General features: G+C 53.3%; 2 protein-coding genes across 6 annotated transcripts in view; one reads left to right on the top strand and one right to left on the bottom strand.

Annotated features, from left to right (window-relative positions):
• SCAP (SREBF chaperone) overlaps nt 1-2,246 on the top strand; it is a 73,831-nt gene extending 71,585 nt beyond the window's left edge. For all 4 annotated transcript variants that reach the window (XM_061587225.1, XM_061587222.1, XM_061587224.1 and 1 more), the window contains exon 23: nt 234-2,246. In XM_061587225.1, the coding sequence (XP_061443209.1) occupies nt 234-479 (246 nt within the window). In that variant the 3' untranslated portion in view covers nt 480-2,246. The remainder of the gene's footprint in view (nt 1-233) is intronic.
• An 849-nt stretch (nt 2,247-3,095) lies between these two features.
• The window catches only part of PTPN23 (protein tyrosine phosphatase non-receptor type 23), a 46,661-nt gene continuing 31,676 nt past the window's right edge, over nt 3,096-18,080 (bottom strand). The window contains exons 17-25 of one of the 2 annotated variants that reach the window (XM_061587219.1): nt 14,754-14,908; nt 14,219-14,370; nt 13,282-13,461; nt 8,386-10,777; nt 7,119-7,303; nt 6,694-6,798; nt 6,170-6,308; nt 5,885-5,998; nt 3,096-5,399 (exon numbers count right to left, since the gene is read on the bottom strand). In XM_061587219.1, coding sequence (XP_061443203.1) covers nt 4,809-5,399; nt 5,885-5,998; nt 6,170-6,308; nt 6,694-6,798; nt 7,119-7,303; nt 8,386-10,777; nt 13,282-13,461; nt 14,219-14,370; nt 14,754-14,908 — 4,013 coding nt within the window. In that variant the 3' untranslated portion in view covers nt 3,096-4,808. The remainder of the gene's footprint in view (nt 5,400-5,884; nt 5,999-6,169; nt 6,309-6,693; nt 6,799-7,118; nt 7,304-8,385; nt 10,778-13,281; nt 13,462-14,218; nt 14,371-14,753; nt 14,909-18,080) is intronic. The other variant, XM_061587220.1, reaches the window with a different exon arrangement.

Below are 18,080 nucleotides of genomic sequence, written 5' to 3'. Positions count from 1 at the left end.
TCTTCTCCTTTTAGTTTAGTTTTTGAGGTCTGGCTCCTGGTAGCTGGAGAGAGGCATGTGCCAGTCTTGGCTCATGATGGGACTGCATCTTGATGCATGTGGGGTATGTGAGAGAGATGCCCATGGTTGCTGCTATGGACACTTGGAAGAGATAAGGGCCAAGGTTATCATGACAAACTGCGCTCAGCTCATAACACCCTTTGTCATCCTCTTTACTCTTGCTCTCTGTACAGGATATGGGTTGTGGGGCCAGCCTGGGCGTGATCTCTGATAATCTGCTGGTGACAGGAGGCCAGGGCTGCGTTTCCTTCTGGGACATCGGCTATGGCGACCTGCTGCAAACAGTCTACCTGGGCAAGAGCAATGAATCCCAGCCTGCGCGCCAGATCCTAGTGTTGGAGAACGCAGCCATCGTCTGTAACTTTGGCAGCGAACTCAGCCTGGTCTATGTGCCATCAGTGCTGGAGAAGCGAGACTGAAGCTGGATTACACTGACGAGTGGGCGATAGCACCCCCCCTCGGAAAAAAACCCCTTCCTTTGAATTTCTGACTGGGCCGTGCAGGGATTGGGGCTGTCTGGACCTCTTGGGAAGCACAGAGGGAGCCACCGCCTCTCCCCGTTTTTCAGCTGTGGGTTTTACCTCCCTGTCTCTGCTGTTTGGCAACAGTGAAAGAGGGGGAGGCTGCCTTCTGCAGCGGTTGAACATGGGCTAGTTTTCTTTAGGCTTGCAATGAGCTAAATGGAATCCAACAGCAAGGGGTTGTGGTCATGTAGAGGAGCCCGGTGCAGCTGCTAGGCTGGGGGGCAATTCTGTGAGCAGTGCTTGAGGGATAGCGTGCTGCGGAAAAGACCTTCCGCTACAGCCCGGTTGAGGGAGAGTCTGTTTGTTGCCCGTATAAGGGAGGGCAGGTTCCTTCAGGAACTGTGAGGGTAGGTGTGCATGGAAGAAGCCGCCTGCTCTGCCCAGCATCTCCCTCAAGGCCTGTTGCTGTAGGAGCTGCTTGCAGGCTCTGTGTGAGAGAGTCCCCCCCCCCTTGCTGGAAGGAGGAGGGCGACCTCCCCAGGGGCAGCAGTAGCAAAGAGGAGCTGCTCCGATGCCGCTGCTTAACACATGCCATCCTCCTCCCTCCCCTGGCAGCGCTGCTCCGTACCTGTGCAGAGGGAAGGAGAACAGCCTGGAACTTGGACTACTTGCTGGGGGGGGGGTGACTCTTGAGAAGCTGCTTTCGTGAAGGAGAACAGCTGGCCCATGAAGCAAGCAAGCAGGCCGTGAACGTGCTTCAGCTGTAGTAGGCTGGGGCTAGTTGTCCCACAGGTAGGCCCTGCTCTCGCTGCCTGGGGAAAAGGTAGACTTCTTGTGCTACCTGCCATATTTATTGATGTGCTGTACATAGTTAATTTATTCTGGCACGCAAGGGTGAGGGAAGTGAAGACTAGTGGGTTGGCTCCAACCATCCTCTCCCAGCCGTCTCAAAGAGCAAACGCCTGTTCCAGCACCCGCTTGCTTTACCCTCCCTGGGCATTGCCCTGGTTCACCCCCCTGAGGTTCACCCCCCTGAGGGGGCTACGCTTCCTTTTGCTCAGGCTCTAGTTTGGACCGTGGCTAGAAAGACGGAGATGCACACAAGCTGCACAGTGGAAGTGCTGGCAGCAGCCCGGCTTTTGTGTCCATCGCTAAGGTGGGGCCAGAGTCTGTCTGGAACGTTCTTCCTTTTATATCTCCAGTGGGCAGAAGGACAAACGGTTTGGCATAGCAGGCAAGCACAAGAGAAGAGGCTGTACCTATATTTGTTTTTGTCTGCCAGGCTGCAGCGTTGGGATGTAGAGAAGTCAAGGATGACGCTTCTAAAACTGTAATACCATTAATTGAGTTCATCTTTTGTTTTTAATCTAGGATTTCCTAGTGTAGGGAACACTGTGCACTGTAGCCGACGGAAGGATGCTTTGGGGATTAAGCTGCTGTATCCTGTTTGTCCCATTTCCCCAAGCTGGGGGTTGCACTTGCCTGGGGCAGGGGAAGGACACTACTGGCCAGTGGAGGCCCACACCAGGCCGCCCAGCTCTGCCCCTCACGCCCCCCTCTTGCTCCTGCTGATCCTTCTTGGCTCGTGGTCAGTGTCCACACCATGCCTCAGGTGGCCTTAGCTCTGCTGTACCCTTTGGACTGTACACCAGCAGCTGTGTTTTGTACCAGATTGTTTTATAATGTGTACAGATGCAGACACATTAAACAGAACTAACCTAATGCCTCCTATGTGTTTTGGGGAGAAGGGGAAGGGTCACAGAGCCCAGCTGTGGTTCAAAAACACCAAACCATGCTACGGGTAGGGATTGCAAGGAAAATGGGGGCTCAGCTGCCCCAGTTCTTGATCACTGCTACAAACCTCCAGGGCTCTGCAACAGCTACAGTGAAAGGAGGCCCAGTCTGTGGAGAGGCCTCTTCCTAGTCTGTAACTTCTGGCTGTAGCTTAAAAAAAAAATCTAATATTTTGAGAGCAACTACTACAAAGGACCAACCGCACTCAAGAAGAATAGCTGTTAAAGTAGTAGACGCTTGCTTGCTGTTTCTTTAAAATCAACGTAATTTGCACTAATGTAGGTCTGCAAAAAAGGGGAGGGGAAACCTGCTCCCACTTCCCTCCAGAGCAGAATATCCACATCACCCCAAGCACTCCTCGTACTTCAGCAGAAACCCAAAGGTTATGACAAGACTCCGATCAAGTTTAAAAAAGAAGTTTGCAAAATCTCTTGGGTAAATTGGTGTCTTTGTGTATACTGTAACGCAAACTTGTTGGCCTTATAACAGCAATGCAGATGATCCCACAAAATGAAATACTTAAAACTAAATTGCCTACAGTCAGATGTATTAAAACAAAACGTATAAACAGAGACAGTATTGCTTTAGAGAACATGCCACCAGCATCTTTTAGGGACCAGCAGCAATCTTAAAAGAAAATAAGTCACACTTTTGTGAATTTTAACAACAAAAAGTTACTCCTTTTGCTGTAGTTGGGATACTTTCCTTCCTGTTGACAAGAAGCTTTCAAACTGAAATCCCAACCTCTCTGCTTTTGACAAAAATCAAACAGATCCATCTCCAATGCCCCATTTATTTATTTTAGTAGCAAAGAGCTGAAAAAAGTTGGTTCTAAATTACAGAGTAAGTCAAAACATGAAGACAATGTTACATTTGTACAGAAACAAACCAACAAAAGGGCCCAGAAACCTGTCAAGACCTCCCACCTCATCCCCGTCCAGCCAGGCTGGAAGGCGGCTGTTTAAGTCCAGGCAACTGATGTGATGAGGATCAAATGCTGCTGCTGCTGCCAGAGGAAGGAAATTGCCACTTAGGTGTTCCCATTCATTCTATGAGCAGCCTGTGATTTGCCTTCATCTTGTCACAAAGGGGCAGCATTGTCAAAGCTGCAGAATTAGTTGCCATGACCCAACTTGGCTTATTTTAACCACCTAGATTTCTCCTTCTATGCCATTTCCCTTAAGAGTGGAATATCCACATCCCCCCAAAGACAGACTCATTTCTGCAGGCTCACCCCTTCACATCCCACTCCTGCAGGATCCCAGCACCTGTTTTGTGCATAGGTAACAGACCATTTCCTCCTCTCAGCACTTCCACTCCGGCCCATGCATGATTCAAATGAGCCACTGGACTGCAGAGGAGCTTGCCTTGCATGCGATGTGAAACATTTGGAACAGCTCGTGGTCTTATTGCCACTCAAGGTGATTGTTAACCGGCATCCGCTAAGCAAATCGTCCACAGCCTTTAGCCAATTCCAAAACAGGAATTCATAAAAGGAATGTAACGGGCAACCGTTGAGCCACTGGAGTGGCCAAACAAAAAGCAGACAGCTGAGCCAGTGTGACGAAGGCTTGGCCCTTCCTGAAACGAGGGTGTCCTGTGCCGCCAACTAACAGCTAAAAACATGGGGCAGGCAGCTCCACATACTCTTCATGCCGCCCTATCCAACTCACCAACATGGGCGACCCAGGCTGGAGGGCGATTGGGTCTTGGCTAGCACATTCACTCAGAATAGAGAGCAAGCTGGCAATTGAGAACGGTGGGAGAAACTGGGGCCAGCCCTGTCTGAGACAAGTTAGCTCAAGGGTTAACCAAGCACATTCAGTGCCACATCTGAGTGACTTCAACAGCAAGAGTGGCAGCAGGTGGTGCTTAGGCCCTGTATTGCTACAACAGGGTTAGCATAGCTGTGCTCCAAGGCCTTCCCCTAGAGCCAGAACAATCTTCACCTCGGGTCTCCTCCCTGCCCCCTACGTGGGTAACCCTAGTACCAGTCAACAGGTGGCTTCAATAGCTCCCTTGCCTCTCCGTCCACAGCGAACACCAAGCCACCCACGCTCGCCCTCCTTCCATGATTGCTACTCCCCCAAAAGCTGAACAGGAGGAGGAGATGGATACAGACTCCTTAAGCAACCCAGGCACCACTGAAGGCGTAACACAAGGCAGGCGGAGGGGGGGGGGAGAAAGGAACAGGGAGCAAACAGCTCAGAAATCTCTCTGCATGCCCAGGAGCTAGAGAAGGTCTTGGGAAAACTATGCCCAGACGTTATTGCTGAGCGGGGAGGGGGACAGAAGGCGATGGGCAGCCGGCTCCTGCTACAGCAAAGGCTTCTGGGCTGTGGTGTTACTTGAGCTGGAAAAGCTGCATGCTGAGGACTGCAAACCAGCCACCTCCCCCCCCCCCAAAGTCTCCGGCTCTTAAGACAGCAGAGTTCACAAGGTAGTGGCAGGAGCATCCCGGGAAGGTCCCTGCACTGCCATCCTCCCTCTTCACGTTTTATTGAGTGTCCACAGCGGGTCCAGCATGCTGAGGGGGTCGTCGCTAGGCCGGGCCCCCTGCAGGCCCTCCCCGTTCTGGGGCTGGAAGAAGCTTTGCTTGCTCACCTTGTGCCTCCCCTTGAGGGAGCTGTCCAGGGTGAAGGCCTCGGGTGTCAGGGAGGCCAAGAGCTCCAGGGAGGAGGAGGACGGCGCCACAGAAGCAGCAACAGAGGGCTCTGCCTCAGGGAGGGCTGGCAGGATTCCGCTCTCCTTCTCATTCTCCTCTGCCACGTGGTTGCTGTTCTCTAGTGCGGCCCCAGGAGTGGGAGTGGTAGGGGGAGAGAGGGCTGGGGCTGGCTCTGGGCTGACGGGGCCACCGTGATCAGCAAAGGCAGGCTGAGACGGGTGAGTGGGTGGCGCCAGGATGATGCTGGCACTGGCTGGGGCGGTCAGTGGCAGGGGCTCCAGCTGCTGCCCGTTGGCAGATGGCTCAGTACCTCCCAAGGGTGCCCGGATGCTGAGTTTGGCAATGGTGGCCTGGATGGAGCTGATGGGCATGTCTCCTCCCAGCACCAGATCCTGAGGGTCCTGGTGGACATAGAACTAGAGGGAAGAGAAAAGCAAGAGCAGCTCACTGGGATGCCAGTGCCCCGATACGCAGTCAGGACTGCCTGCCTGAGAGACAGTGTGGGGCAGTGGTTAGAGCATCGGACCTGGCCGACCAGGGCTCCAACCTGCACTCTGCCATAAAGCTCACTGGGGGCCCCTGGGCCAGTCACTCTCTACCTCACAGGGTTGTTATCCAGAGAGCACAACCATGTTTGTATGCTACCTTGAGCTCCTTGGAGAAAGGTGGGATATAAATGTACTAATAAATAAATAAGCCTGAGCTGCAAGGGGGAAACAGCACCTTCGCCCACCCTGCTCACCCCAGATGTGGGGAAGATCGCTGCGAGGACATAGTAGCAAGAGAAAGTCACTCTGCACGTGGCCAGACACATCCTTCCTTATCCCTCTTCGTGACATTCCGCCTCCCTCCACCCGCCATGTTGTTGTGCTAGCAGGAGGACTCCCCCCATGCACCCCACCTTCTGGGCGGCGCTGCTGGCAGGCTTGCTGGTGGATGGTGCAGTGACGCCGTGTCTCTGCAGCACCTGCTTGGTGTGCTTGAGGACGGACTCGTAGCAGAACTTGAGGTGAAGCTGGAAGAGGAGCAGGCAGTGAGGGCCCCAATACTGGGGACGTGCCTGTCCCTTTCTCTCCCTCACACACACACACACACAGGCAGCTCACAACACCAGGGAGCTCCTGGCAGCTGCGGCTTCTGCCCTTCGGTGTTGCCCGCTGGAGCCAGACCTCCGCCCGCCCAGTACCTTCTCTTGCAGCATGTGCTTCCTCTGTTGGCGGATCCTCTTCACGAGCTGGGCCAAGTCAGGGATGCCGTTGCCAGCCTCTACCTCTTGCATGGCGGCGTACAAGAGGCAGAAGGCCCCTGTGCGGCCCACGCCGGAGCTGGTGGGAAGAGAGAAGCTGAACAAGACTCTTGGCGCTTGCAAGAAATCCACAACCTCCTTCCTTGCCAGCCCCGGCTGTTCACACAACCACCTTCTACAATTGCACTAGCTGAAGATGTTTTCAAAGGGTTCGGACACATTCACGGAGGAAGATACCACTAGACACTGGCCATGATAGCCAAGAGGGGACCCTTTGCCTTTTGAGGCAGGCTCCCTCTGATTACCAGGGGCAGCCACTGCCATGAGCTTCAGCTGGGCAGATGCATCAAGCTGGCCGTGATGGCAGTCTTGGCCTGACCCAGCATGGCCCCGGGAGACGGGAGACCGGAAGTCAGCGCCAGTCTCTGCTGGGGCAACCGCTTCATGAGTCTGGTTGTTGTTACCTGCAGTGGACAACGATGGGTGTGTGAAGGGGCCGCTGGTGGAGGTAATGGCTGTGCACCTCCTGGATGAAGCGGAGCAGGTTCCCTTTGCTGTCGGGGAGGCCACTGCAGAAAGGGAGGGAGGGAGGTCAGTGCTTGTATGCTTTTGAGAAACCGGGGGGTAGCATCATTCAAGCAATGTTTGTTCCAGAATGGATACATCACAGATGCGATTCGATGGCCCAAAGCAAGTATCCAGACCAGACACAAGCAGCTGAACAATGACTTCGCTACCACACACTAACACACACACACACCCTGCCTGGTGCGATCCATGTTACACTGCTGGCCAAAAGGTGGTGGCGGCAGCAGCAGCACACTCAGGCCCCTCCTCTCAGCATTTCTCTCTTCCCCTCCCCTCCTTACAGGGGACAAACTTCACATACAGCTCTGGCCAGGAGGAGAACTGCAGGTGGATAACGGTCCGCTTCAAGCTCTGGTCACGGAATTGCAGCGTTATCATCCTCTCCACGTGTGTCGGAGTGGCCTTCAGGCTGGTGAGGACCAGAGTGATGGGGCCGTGGACCATGGGTTGGCCCCGCTCTGTGGGGAAGTAGCGGACTACCTTTTGCTGCAGGAGAGAGAGGCAGAGAGAGGGGTCAGGAGAGCAGAGAAGGGCCAAGACGCGGCACACGGGACCCAAAGGCCAAAGCCAGGGCAGCTCCCAAGCCAACATTTCAGCCCCGACTCCGCAGTGACCATGAACACTACTGGAAGTGCTGGTGAGCGCTAACTTCTTTGCTTCTCCAGGGGTCACTTCCTTGAAACCCACATGCATTGCCAAAGAGTTACTAGGAGTGCTGGGCCGCTGCAATTTATTCCATGGAACACACGTCCCACCTCTGCTCCATCATCAGGGGCCTCTCCAACCTCTTTGGATCCGATGTCTCCCTCCAGGCTGGCCGTGGCCTTCTCTGAAACACGGACAGCTACTCCTTTAGCCTGTCATCAAATTAAGCCATTTCTGCCAGGAACAGCTAACTGGCTAACCTTGCCCTTTGTATTCCCCAGTGAGACTCTCTTGCTTTTGTAGGATTCCCTGAGGAGACAACCTCACTTTGTTTTATGGTAAGACATTTATATGCCACTCTTCCCAGGAAACGGCTGCTCTCCAGATGGGCCTCCTTTCCGCCTGCCAAGCCAGGGGCACATTGACAGGACGCGTTTTCTTTGCACTCTAGTCTTGGTTTTATGGTGATAAACCACTCAGGCTTTTTTATATATATTCAGCAGTTTAAACATGGGTTGAACAATAAATTGAACTCGTAGTGCTTTATGTGGTCTAGCCTTATGAGTAGTTCAAGGAGATGAGTGAGGATTTATGGTCCCGGTCCCGGTCCCAGACTGGCCTCCTTTGTGGGCAGGACCAAACCTTTCTGCAAAATTATTTTGCTTTTCGGAAGTTACAAAGGAAAAGCCCCTCTCCAGTCAGCAATGTTCTCACTGAAGGCCACCGCTTGAGTCTTAAGAGATGCAGGGCTCAGCCAGCCTGGAGTCTGTGCTTCACCACCTCCCCACCAGGTCCCAGGATAGATTCTAGCTGGAGACCCATCACTGACAGCCAGTGGGGAGCAGGGAATTAAAGCACGCTGGACGACAACCACAGCACAGTCCCACGTCCGCCCTCCTGCAAGCCTTGGCTGTCTCCCCTACCTTCTCCAGCTCCTGCTGGGAAACTAGCATGACGACGACCGACACCTTCTGCTCGTAGATCATGAGCCAGAAGTCCGAAGCGGTGCCCACCAGCGGCGCCTGGGTGGCGATGATGGTGGGGCAGTAGGAGGAGAGGTCCTCGATCTTGCTGGCGTTGATGTAGTCGTCCTTGCCCGACTGCAGAACGATGCGGTTCTTATCGTAGGGCATGATGTCTTGGTGGCGGTTCTTCATCGAATAGCAGCGGGCGATGGCGATCGACAGCTGCCGGGCGTTCTTCTCCTGGCCTTCCTGCAGCTCTTTCCAGAGGCTGTCCAGTTCGCAGAGGCTCCCCGAGGGGACCGGCTTCTCAAGGCCCACCACGGTGTCCTGGAAACGCTCCAGCTCCGAGAGGAGCCGGCGGATGTGCTCGGGCTTCTCGTAGGGATCATTCTCGATCAGCTGCACTGCCTTGGGCTTCAGGCCGTCCTTGGCATCGGCCTTGGTGGGCTGCAGGAGGGGCTGGCTGACCGAGGCCTTGGCACCCCCGTGCTGGCTTTCGGGGCTCGAGGACAAGAGGTCATCAGTGGAGGAGCTCTGCCGGTGGAACTGGGCCTCAGAGGGGCCTTGCGCGAGCGGAGCAGCACCAGTGGCCAGGGAGGAAGGGGGGAGCTGTGGGAGAGGGCCTGAACAAGGCACGGAGGAAGGCAAGAGAGAGGATGCTGGGATAGTCAGGGAGGGTTGAGGCGATGGCGCTGGGGAGGGCAAGGCTGCCCCCTGCACCACCACCCCACCTTGCATCTGGGTCAGAGCTGGGCTAGGCACAGAAGGGACGTGGTGAGGGACAGCCTGGCTGACAGGTGGGGCTCCAGGAGGTATCTGGGTTGTAACGGGGCCCAGCGGCTGGGCTGGGGGGGCAGAGGCAAAGGCGACTTGGGCTGGTGACCCAGGGGGCAGGGGCTGGATGGAAGCGAGCGACGGGCGCAGGGGCAGCTGCTGAACTGGCCCCATCCCGCCCACTGAGATGCTGGGCCCCCTGGAAACAGCGGTGGGGAAGGCCAAGGCCCCCGAGTGGGGGGGCAGACCAAGCGGAAGAGGGAGCTTGTCGTGGGCAGGCAGCTGGTAGTGTTGGGGCCCCAGCTGGACAGGCAGCGGCTGCCCTTGGCTGGGAGGACGAGCAGGAACCTGGCCAAGAACAGCCTGCTGGCCGGCAACTGGGGCTGGGAAGGGGGGCTGGAAGGCCGGCTGCTGAGGCACTGGGGCCTGGGGCAGGAACTGGGGCGGGTACTGCTGGGGGGCTCGCTGCCCCCCAAGGGGCTGTGGCTGAAGCTGCCTGTCCAGGGTGGGCTGCAGGCGCCCGTGGGGGGAGAAGCCCTGTGCGGGCTGAGCGGCCGGGAAAGGAACCGGAACCGGCTGCATGAAGGGAGGCCCCCCTGCCTGGGCGTAGGGGAACTGGACGCTGGGCGCCCCCTGTGGCCCCACAAAGCCCCCCTGAGGAGGTGGAGGAGGCCCTGCCCATTGTGGGCGTGGCCCAGCCACACCTCTGGGGGCGGTGCAGCTGGAGATGGGGGCCTGGACGCTGGCCACGGTGGTGGTGGCTGGCCGGAGAAACTGCGGGTGAGAGGGGAGGTTGCTGCTGCTGCCAAACTGGTTGGGGGGCGGTGGCCGAACAACGAGATGTATGGGGTGGCCTATTATGGGCAGCAGCCCACTGGTTGGGACTGGCTGCCCCATGCCGTAAACCACACCAGCTCGGGAGGCAGCAATGGTCCCAGGGAGATGCGGAGGGGAGGTCTGCAGAGGGGGCATTGGAGCCCCGGAGTAGGCAGGCTGCACAGCTGGGCCCTGAACGAGGGCCCCAGGAGGGTAAGCCTGCGGGCCGGGGACAGAGGAGGGGGCAGAACTTAGAGGCGGCAGCTGAGGCGGCTGCAGGGCTGTCTGAGGGGCTGAAGGCTGCATCTGGTGGGAGGGAATGGGAGGTGGCAGCCCTGAGACTCCTGGGAACGCAGGGCCTTGCCCGGAGCTGGCTGGGATCCTGGCCGGCTGGTAGTGCCTATGCGGGGGTCCTCCGGCCACAACTTGGCCTGGGTGGAAGGGAAGCCTGGCCTGGCTCGCCTGGGGAACACTCGCCGCCCCACCACCCATCGCAAAGGCTTCGGGGCCTGGGGGACCCCTCAGGCTAGCATGGGGAAAGGCGGGGTCCAGCCCAAGGGCGGCCAGGGCGTCTGCAGGCAGCTGCGCCAGGTGAGCCCCCAGCACCTCGGGGGGCAGGCTCTTCAGCTCCTCCGGCAGGTCAGCCAGGGAAAGGGCGCTCAGGGGCAGCGGGGGGTCGGCCAGCTCGAGGTCGGAGGCCTTCTTCTGAAGCGCCGGTTTAGGGGTGGTGGGTCGGGGTGGAGGCCTCTTCTTCATCTCCCTGCCAAAAGACAACCACAGAAGCCACATGAGCAAGGGGGGGGCATGCTGGCAGCCACTCCCAAGCTCCCCACCAACAGCAATCCTGAAAGATCTTTGCCAGAGGGAGCTATCCCTGTGCCCCCCCGCCATGCCCTCAACTTTCTTTGAACAGGGACACAAACGTTGCAGGCTTCAGGGGCTCTCAAGCAAAGACGTGGTGGGGTAGGAAGAGCCCCGCCTCTCACTTTAAACAATCTCAGTACCCCGTCTCGCAAGAGACTGTTAAGAATTCAAAAGCTATACAACTAGTTGTATTGAGAAATAAACTCTACAACCAATCAGAGGGAGATCTGAAATTCAAGCCAGGCAAGGCCAGTTACCTTGCTTTCATTTCCCATGCCCTGGTTACCTCCCCAACTTGACTACTGTCATGGGCTCCACATGGAGGTAGCCTTGAAAGCAGTCTGGAAACCTCAGGCGACACAGCTGCTGCTAAGAGCTGGCTGCACAGAGCCTGTCCCTCCCACTGACGTTGACTTCAGCAGAATTATATCCTGCCCTTCATCAAAAGAAGCTTAGGACAACACATCTCCTGCACCTTAACCTCACAACAACCTCGTAAGTAGCCCAAGGTCACCTGGCAAGCTACACGGCTGAAGGGAAATCTGAACCACAGAGTTTTGTTGCACGGGGCTCAGCACCGACTTTCCAGGAAAATCAGTCCATGACTTAGCAGCTCATTTTAGGGCAGCGGTCACGATGATGAGTTAAGACTTTCAAGCCCTACATACGCTTGGGGCTCAGGATATCATTATTATTTTATTATTTATTAGATTTTTATACCGCCCGACTAGCATAGCTCTCTGGGCGGTGTACAACAGAAAATACAAATACATCTCATAAAATCCCATGTTAAATACAACAAAAACATGTAAAAAGAAGAAACCATCTAAAATCAATTACACAAATTTTAAAATAAAACGCCATAGAAAAGATATCTAAGGGACAGCTTCACTCAGACATTCCTCTGCCATCCCCAAGTTTAGAGCAGGGGACAAGGCCCTTGTCAGAGAGCCACACAACCCTTTCCAAGGCAAACAAGGCACCTGGCTGCCCGCAGGAAGAGATTTGGCGAATCTCCTCTGTTGGGAGGCCCTGAAAACATTTCTGGTTCACCAGGTCTTTCGATTTTTAAGCGGTCGAGAGAAGGACTAGTTCAGGCAACCACCACCATCCTCGAGAGCACCCAATGCAAGGTTTCAAAGTGCCTCAGGAAGACAGCGGCTCTTGGAACGGGGGACTGAGGTCGAGAGAGAGTGGCTGGCTGAGGTCTGCCAAGGAGGAGAGAGCTAAACATGGGCTTTCCCAATTCACATCTGTCTTAGCCACACCACCATACCACGTCCCTCTCAAAAAAATCACTGTAGGTGGTGCCTGCTCTGTGCCAATACAATGTTTACCACTGAGGTCCCCAATGTGGCACCTACAAGCACCACAACGTCCTCCCCACCACTGGTGCCAACTAAGGCCGCATCCAAACTTTATATTTAGTTTTCTGATTTCAAGAAACAAATGTTCCACTAATTTCTTTCTATTGTTTTCCCCTTCTGCCCTAGTCTTGATATTATCAACCTCATAGCATTTTCTAACTTATAAATTAGTGTGATTTCAAGTAATTGCTAAAATCATATGTTCTGCTGTTGTGCAATTGGCTATTGTGCTCTCAATGAAGAATTCTTTATGCAGAATATATACTTCATAGCTCTGGTATAAAACCATTAATGCTTTTAATTTTTTATTTTTTTAAAAAAAATACTGTAAACCGCCCAGAGAGCTTCAGCTATGGGGTGGTATACAAATAAATAAATTCAAAGGTTTTAAAAACATTTTTGTTGCTGTTATTTGGTTGGCAGGGGGTTGCCTGTTTTATAGAGCGTGTGCAAGCATAGGTGTTTTACAGGAGTTCTACTCATTGAAAGCTTTTCTTCTGTGAAATAGGTATTATTTTGTGGTGTTAACGACAGATTCCTAAATTTCCAAAGGTGCCCCTAGGCCCCATAAGGTCGGAGACCCCAGTTTTACTGTATCTAGATGCTCTTTTCAGTTGGCAGCTTAAAACTGCTGCATTTTATTATCGCTTTGCTATTGTAAGCCACTTTCTTTTTTTTATCATTAATTTTTATTCAAAGTTTCAAAAAACAAAACAAAGAACAAAAAAAACAAATTAATAACGAATACAATAAAATAAAATGTTGACTTCCGATTTGTCGCAGATCAGTTATAGGTCTATAATATATAACAAACCTGTCTCTGAATATATTACAAAATCACTTTCCTCCAGTAGTTATCTTAATTAATCATCAAATCTCATTAACATCACTTTATTCTTTCCGCAAAAAGTCAAAGAGAGGTTTCCAGCCACTTTCAGGACAGCTGTCAAAAAGCAGAACAGAAATCCATCCATGCGCACATGCAAACAAACTCAGGAGCACCACATGCACACACAGAGCCAAGACAACCTACTTCTCCAAGAGCTGCTGTCTGGCCATTTCAGCTCCTTTGCAGGCCGCCCGGGCTTTCTCCAGCAGTTTGGCCACTTTGCTCTCTAAATCAGCGTAGAAATCCTTCCCCTCCTGGGATTTCTTCATCAGGTCCTCATAAGCCTCGTAGGAAGTCACCAGAGTTTGCAAGGTGGTGTTCCACCTGGGGGTGGGGGACAAGGGTGAGGGGGTTAGGGAAAGAGGTTCTCGCTGGGCTTGGAAGGGCCACCCAGAAAGGGGGTCCCCCCAAGAATGGAGAGACAGAAGGAGTATTCACACATTACATTCAAAGACTGTACCTGCGAACACAAATAGGTCAGTAGTACACAGGTATGGCTATTCACATATGATGTTCAATGAGCGTAGAGTCTGCGTACACAGCAAGTGAGCTGTTCAAATTAACACGTGTATACTCTTTCACACACTCATCCAAGTGTAGAGACAGCCTGCCCCTGTGTTCAACGAAATGTGTGAACGGGCCTGAAGCGTGCGGCTGAGGAGTGAGGCTTGACTGGGCAGCTTGAAGCTCTTTGTTCCTACCCATTTCCGGGAGAATTCTCCAACTCTGGCCCAGCCCGTTTCTGGAGTGGGCACCCCCTTGCCTTCCTTGCCAAGGGAAGGCATGTGATGCGTGCTGATGGCACAAGCTCAGATGGCCTGAAGAGGGGGAATTTCATGGCAAAGAGTCGGTGGCTACTAGCATTGCAACCTCCAGTCTCAGAGACGGCTTGTCTCTGACCACCCGTCAAGGGCAGCTATTGCTTCCCTTGGCCACCGTGTTGACCTTTGCCCGGATCCAGCAGGCCAGCTCTTCTGGGCGCAGCTGCTGGAGAAAAGTGTGAACTTCCTGCCCAGGGGCCCCAGCTTCGGATACCAGCCACTTGAGAGCCAAGAGTGGCTTCTCCCAGTCGTTCACTCACTTGTGCTCCAGCTCAGCGAGGGTCTTGCGCACAGCAGCATACTTGACATTGGCGTCCGTCAGGGCTTTGAGAATGTTCTCCTGGGCAGCCAAGTTCTGGTCCAGGTAGACCTTGATCTGGTCGTACTTCTTTAGCTGCTCTTCAAAGAGTTTCTGGCACAAGATGGAGCAGAAGTCAAAGCAAAGCTATAATAAGACTGGGGGGGGAGGGATTTCTGGGAACGGGTGAAGCTGGAGAGGAGAGGCCAGGGGATCTGTGGAATGCAGACTGGAGCAAGCGTCTGTAGGCATTTTGGTCACCTGGCGTGCCCCAAGAACAAAAGGAGCCCTTTGTCTACACTGCAAACTAGCGCTTGGATGGTAGGAGGTGGAGTTCAGCAACATCTGGAGAGCCAAAGGTCCCCCACCCCTGAGCGAAAGGGCTCTTCTTAGTGTTTACTTCCCCACTGCCCCCCATCAGTGACCCAAGGGACACTCTACCAACCTCCACCCGGCATGTGAAGGGAACCGTCACCCGTCCCAACTTGGCCATTCACCTTCATCTCAGACCGGTCCATCGTCACCAGAGAGGTGGTGATGTCATCCTTCTGGATCATCTCGCGCAGCTGCTGCTCCAAGGAGACCCGCTGGTCCTTCATCTCCTGCACCTTGGCCAGGATCCGCTTCAGGGTCTGCATCGCCTGCTTGTCGTCTAGGGGGCAAAAGGAAACAGCTGCTGGTCAGACTCCGGTCAGCAGGGGGCTACTTGCTCAACACAAACACCCGCCGGAGAGCCGCCTCTTCCTAGCATTGGGTACACAAAGCAGAAGACGACGCAGAAATCTCGGGCTGAAATTACATCCGTTCAGGGAGAGCCGAGGACCCCAAAACACACATGCAGAGGTTTTAAGTCAGCGGAGAGTTTGGGATTGCAGCAAACCTACACAGACGCCAGAGATTTCCACAGCACAGGGAGAGAGGAAGATTCATTTAAGTCAGGCTTTGCCAACCTGATGCCCTCCAAAGGTTTTGGACTACAACTCCCATCAGCCCCCAGCCAGCATGTACTGGCTGGAGGCAGATGGGAGCTGTAGTCTAAAGTGTCTGGAGGCACAAGGTTGGCAAAGGCTGATTTAATTTTTTTCTTTAAGGTGCAAGGTTTCAGCTACCATCAAGACGATGGAACAAGACAAGATTTTTCTATACTTTACATTAATTGGTCCAGAAGCTGTAGCTGGTGCAAAATGCAGCGGCAAGACTGCTCACTGGGGTTGGGTATCGCCAACATGTCACCCCGCTGCTGAAATTGCACTGGCCACCCATTTGCCACCAGGCCAAGTTCAAGGTTCCAGTTTTGGTGTGCAAAGCCCTATACAGCTTGAGACCAGGATACCTGAAAGACCGTCTTACCCCTTATACAGTAGGGCCCCGCTTTCCGGCGTTCCGCTGATGTGGCAGCTTTCAATCGGGAAATTCCCCGTTTGAAAGCCTATTTTGCCATTTTGCGGCATTTTCGTGCGGCGCGACCCATTAAAGTCAATGGGTTCTGCTTTACGGTGATTTCTGCTTTACGGCGGGGGCCTGGTCCCTAACCCACCATGTAAGCGGGGCCCTACTGTATGCTGCTTTTCATCACCAGGTGGCCTCAAAGCGGCTTCCATAGCAAGAACAAAATTATATGATAAAAACAATTCAGAACATAATAATAATTAAAGAACTACAACAGTATCAATAAATAAAGGAGGACTGAAGAAGACCTCCCCTGGCAGTTATGCTGTGGGGGGCTGCAGAGTACCATCTTGTCCCCCATGCTGTTTAATATCTATATGAAACCCTTGGGAGTGGTCATCAGGAGATTTGGGGCGAGATGTCAGCAGTACGCTGACAATATCCAGCTCTATTTCTCTGTAATATCTGAATCGGCTGTGCAAGCCCTGGACCGTTGCCTGGTTTTGGAGGTGCGCTGGATGAGGACCAATAAACTGAGTCTGAATCCTAGCAAGACGGAGAAGCTGTGGGTTGGTGGTTCCCGAGTTCAGATAATTGGTTGACTGCCTGCTTTGATGGGGTCATACCCCCTCTGAAATAGCAGGTCTGTAGTCTGGGGATGCTCCTGGATCCATCTTTGTCACTAGAGGCCCAGGTGACCTCAGTGGCTAGAAGCCTTTTACCATTTTCAGCTAGTAAGACAGCTGCCGCCGTTTCTGGACCGGGATAGCCTGACCGCTGTTGTCCATGCACTAGTAACCTCCAGGCTAAATCACTGTAACATGCTCTAAGTGGGGCTACCCTTAGAGTTGGTCCGAAAGTGGCAGCTGGTGCAAAATGCGGCGGTGAGACTGCTCACTGGGGCAGGGTATCGCCAACATGTTACCCCCACTGCTGAAAGAATCGTACTGGCTGCCCATTTGCTACCGGGCCAAGTTCAAGGTTCTAGTTTTTGTGTACAAAACCCTATACAACTTGGGACCAGGATACCTGAAAGATCGTCTTACCCCTTATATACCCAGTCAATCACTGCACTCTGCAGGTGAGGGCCTCCTGCAGATACCATCTTATCAGGAGGTTCGTTCTGCACAACACAGGAAACGGACCTTTAGTGTGGCAGCACCAACCCTGTGGAATTCCCTCCCCTTGAATATTAGGCAGGCGCCATCTGTTATCTTTTTGGTGTTTACTGAAGACCTTCCTCTTTCAACAAGACTTTTACGTAGAGACCTTATCCCAGTCATGTTTTCATGCTTTTCTTTCTTTTTTAATGATGTTAACAATGTTTCTATCATGGAAAAGGTTGAGCACCGAAGCCCCACCACCCCCAACCTGGACCAGGGATGTGGAACCCGGGCCATCCGTCACCCCTGACCTTTGCTCTTGCTGGCTGGGGCTGATGGGAGTTGGAGTCCAACAGCACCTGGGGGGCCGCAGGGTCCCCACTCCTGTTGTAGAACACTGACCTTAAACTGACAGGCCAGGCAGGACCCACTACTGGATTGTGGCCTGATCCAAGGTGGGCCGGAACAGCAGCACTACCACCAAGGTGACAAATTAAGAATTGGCTCTATAAATGGGTTGAAGGGGGGTCCCAGGTTTTAAAACGTTGAAAGCGACTGCTCTACAAGTTAGCCCACCCACCCATAGGATCAAAAACTGCTAAACAATAACAGCCAGAAACCTTTGGGGGGCGGGAGTAGGGAGAAGAATTCTCAGGAAGCTAAATTCTATATCTAATGCCACGTTATGAATTTCCCTCTCCCACATTCACAAAATTATGGCCTTTACACAGCTCTGCTCAACACTGGAAGGGAATGAGTTTGAAAGCCAATATCCTGGAGGACAGAAACAAAGTCCAAAGTTATCTTGATAGGCTGGAACATTGGGCTGAAAGCAATAATATAAAATTTAACAGGGATAAGTGCAAAGTTCTGCACCTAGGGGGGAAAAAATCAAATGCACACTTATAAAATGGGGAATATTTGGCTCAACAGTACGACATGCGAGGAGGATCTTGGGATTGTTGATCACAAGCTGAATATGAGCCAACAGTGTGATGTAGCTGCAAAAAAGGCAAATGCCACTTTAGGCTGCATTAACTGAAGTATAGTTTCCAAATTGTGTGAAGTATTGGTTCCCCTCTATTCAGCACTGGTGAGGCCTCGTCTACTGTGTCCAGTTCTCGACACCACACTTTAAGCAGGATGCAGACAAACTGGAACAGGTTCAAAGGAGGGCAACGAGGATGATCAGGGGACTGGAAACCAAGCCCTATCAGGAGAGACTGGAAGAACTGGGCATGTTTAGCCTGGAGAAGACAAGACTCAGGGGAGATAGGATAGCACTCTTCAAGTACATGAAGGGTTGTCACATGGAGGAGGACTGGGATCTCT

This window comes from Rhineura floridana, chromosome 10, assembly GCF_030035675.1.
Source record: "Rhineura floridana isolate rRhiFlo1 chromosome 10, rRhiFlo1.hap2, whole genome shotgun sequence".
In the NCBI taxonomy this organism is placed as follows: domain Eukaryota; kingdom Metazoa; phylum Chordata; class Lepidosauria; order Squamata; family Rhineuridae; genus Rhineura; species Rhineura floridana.
Note: the sequence above shows the minus strand (reverse complement) of the source record. Positions and strands in the feature narration are given on the sequence as shown.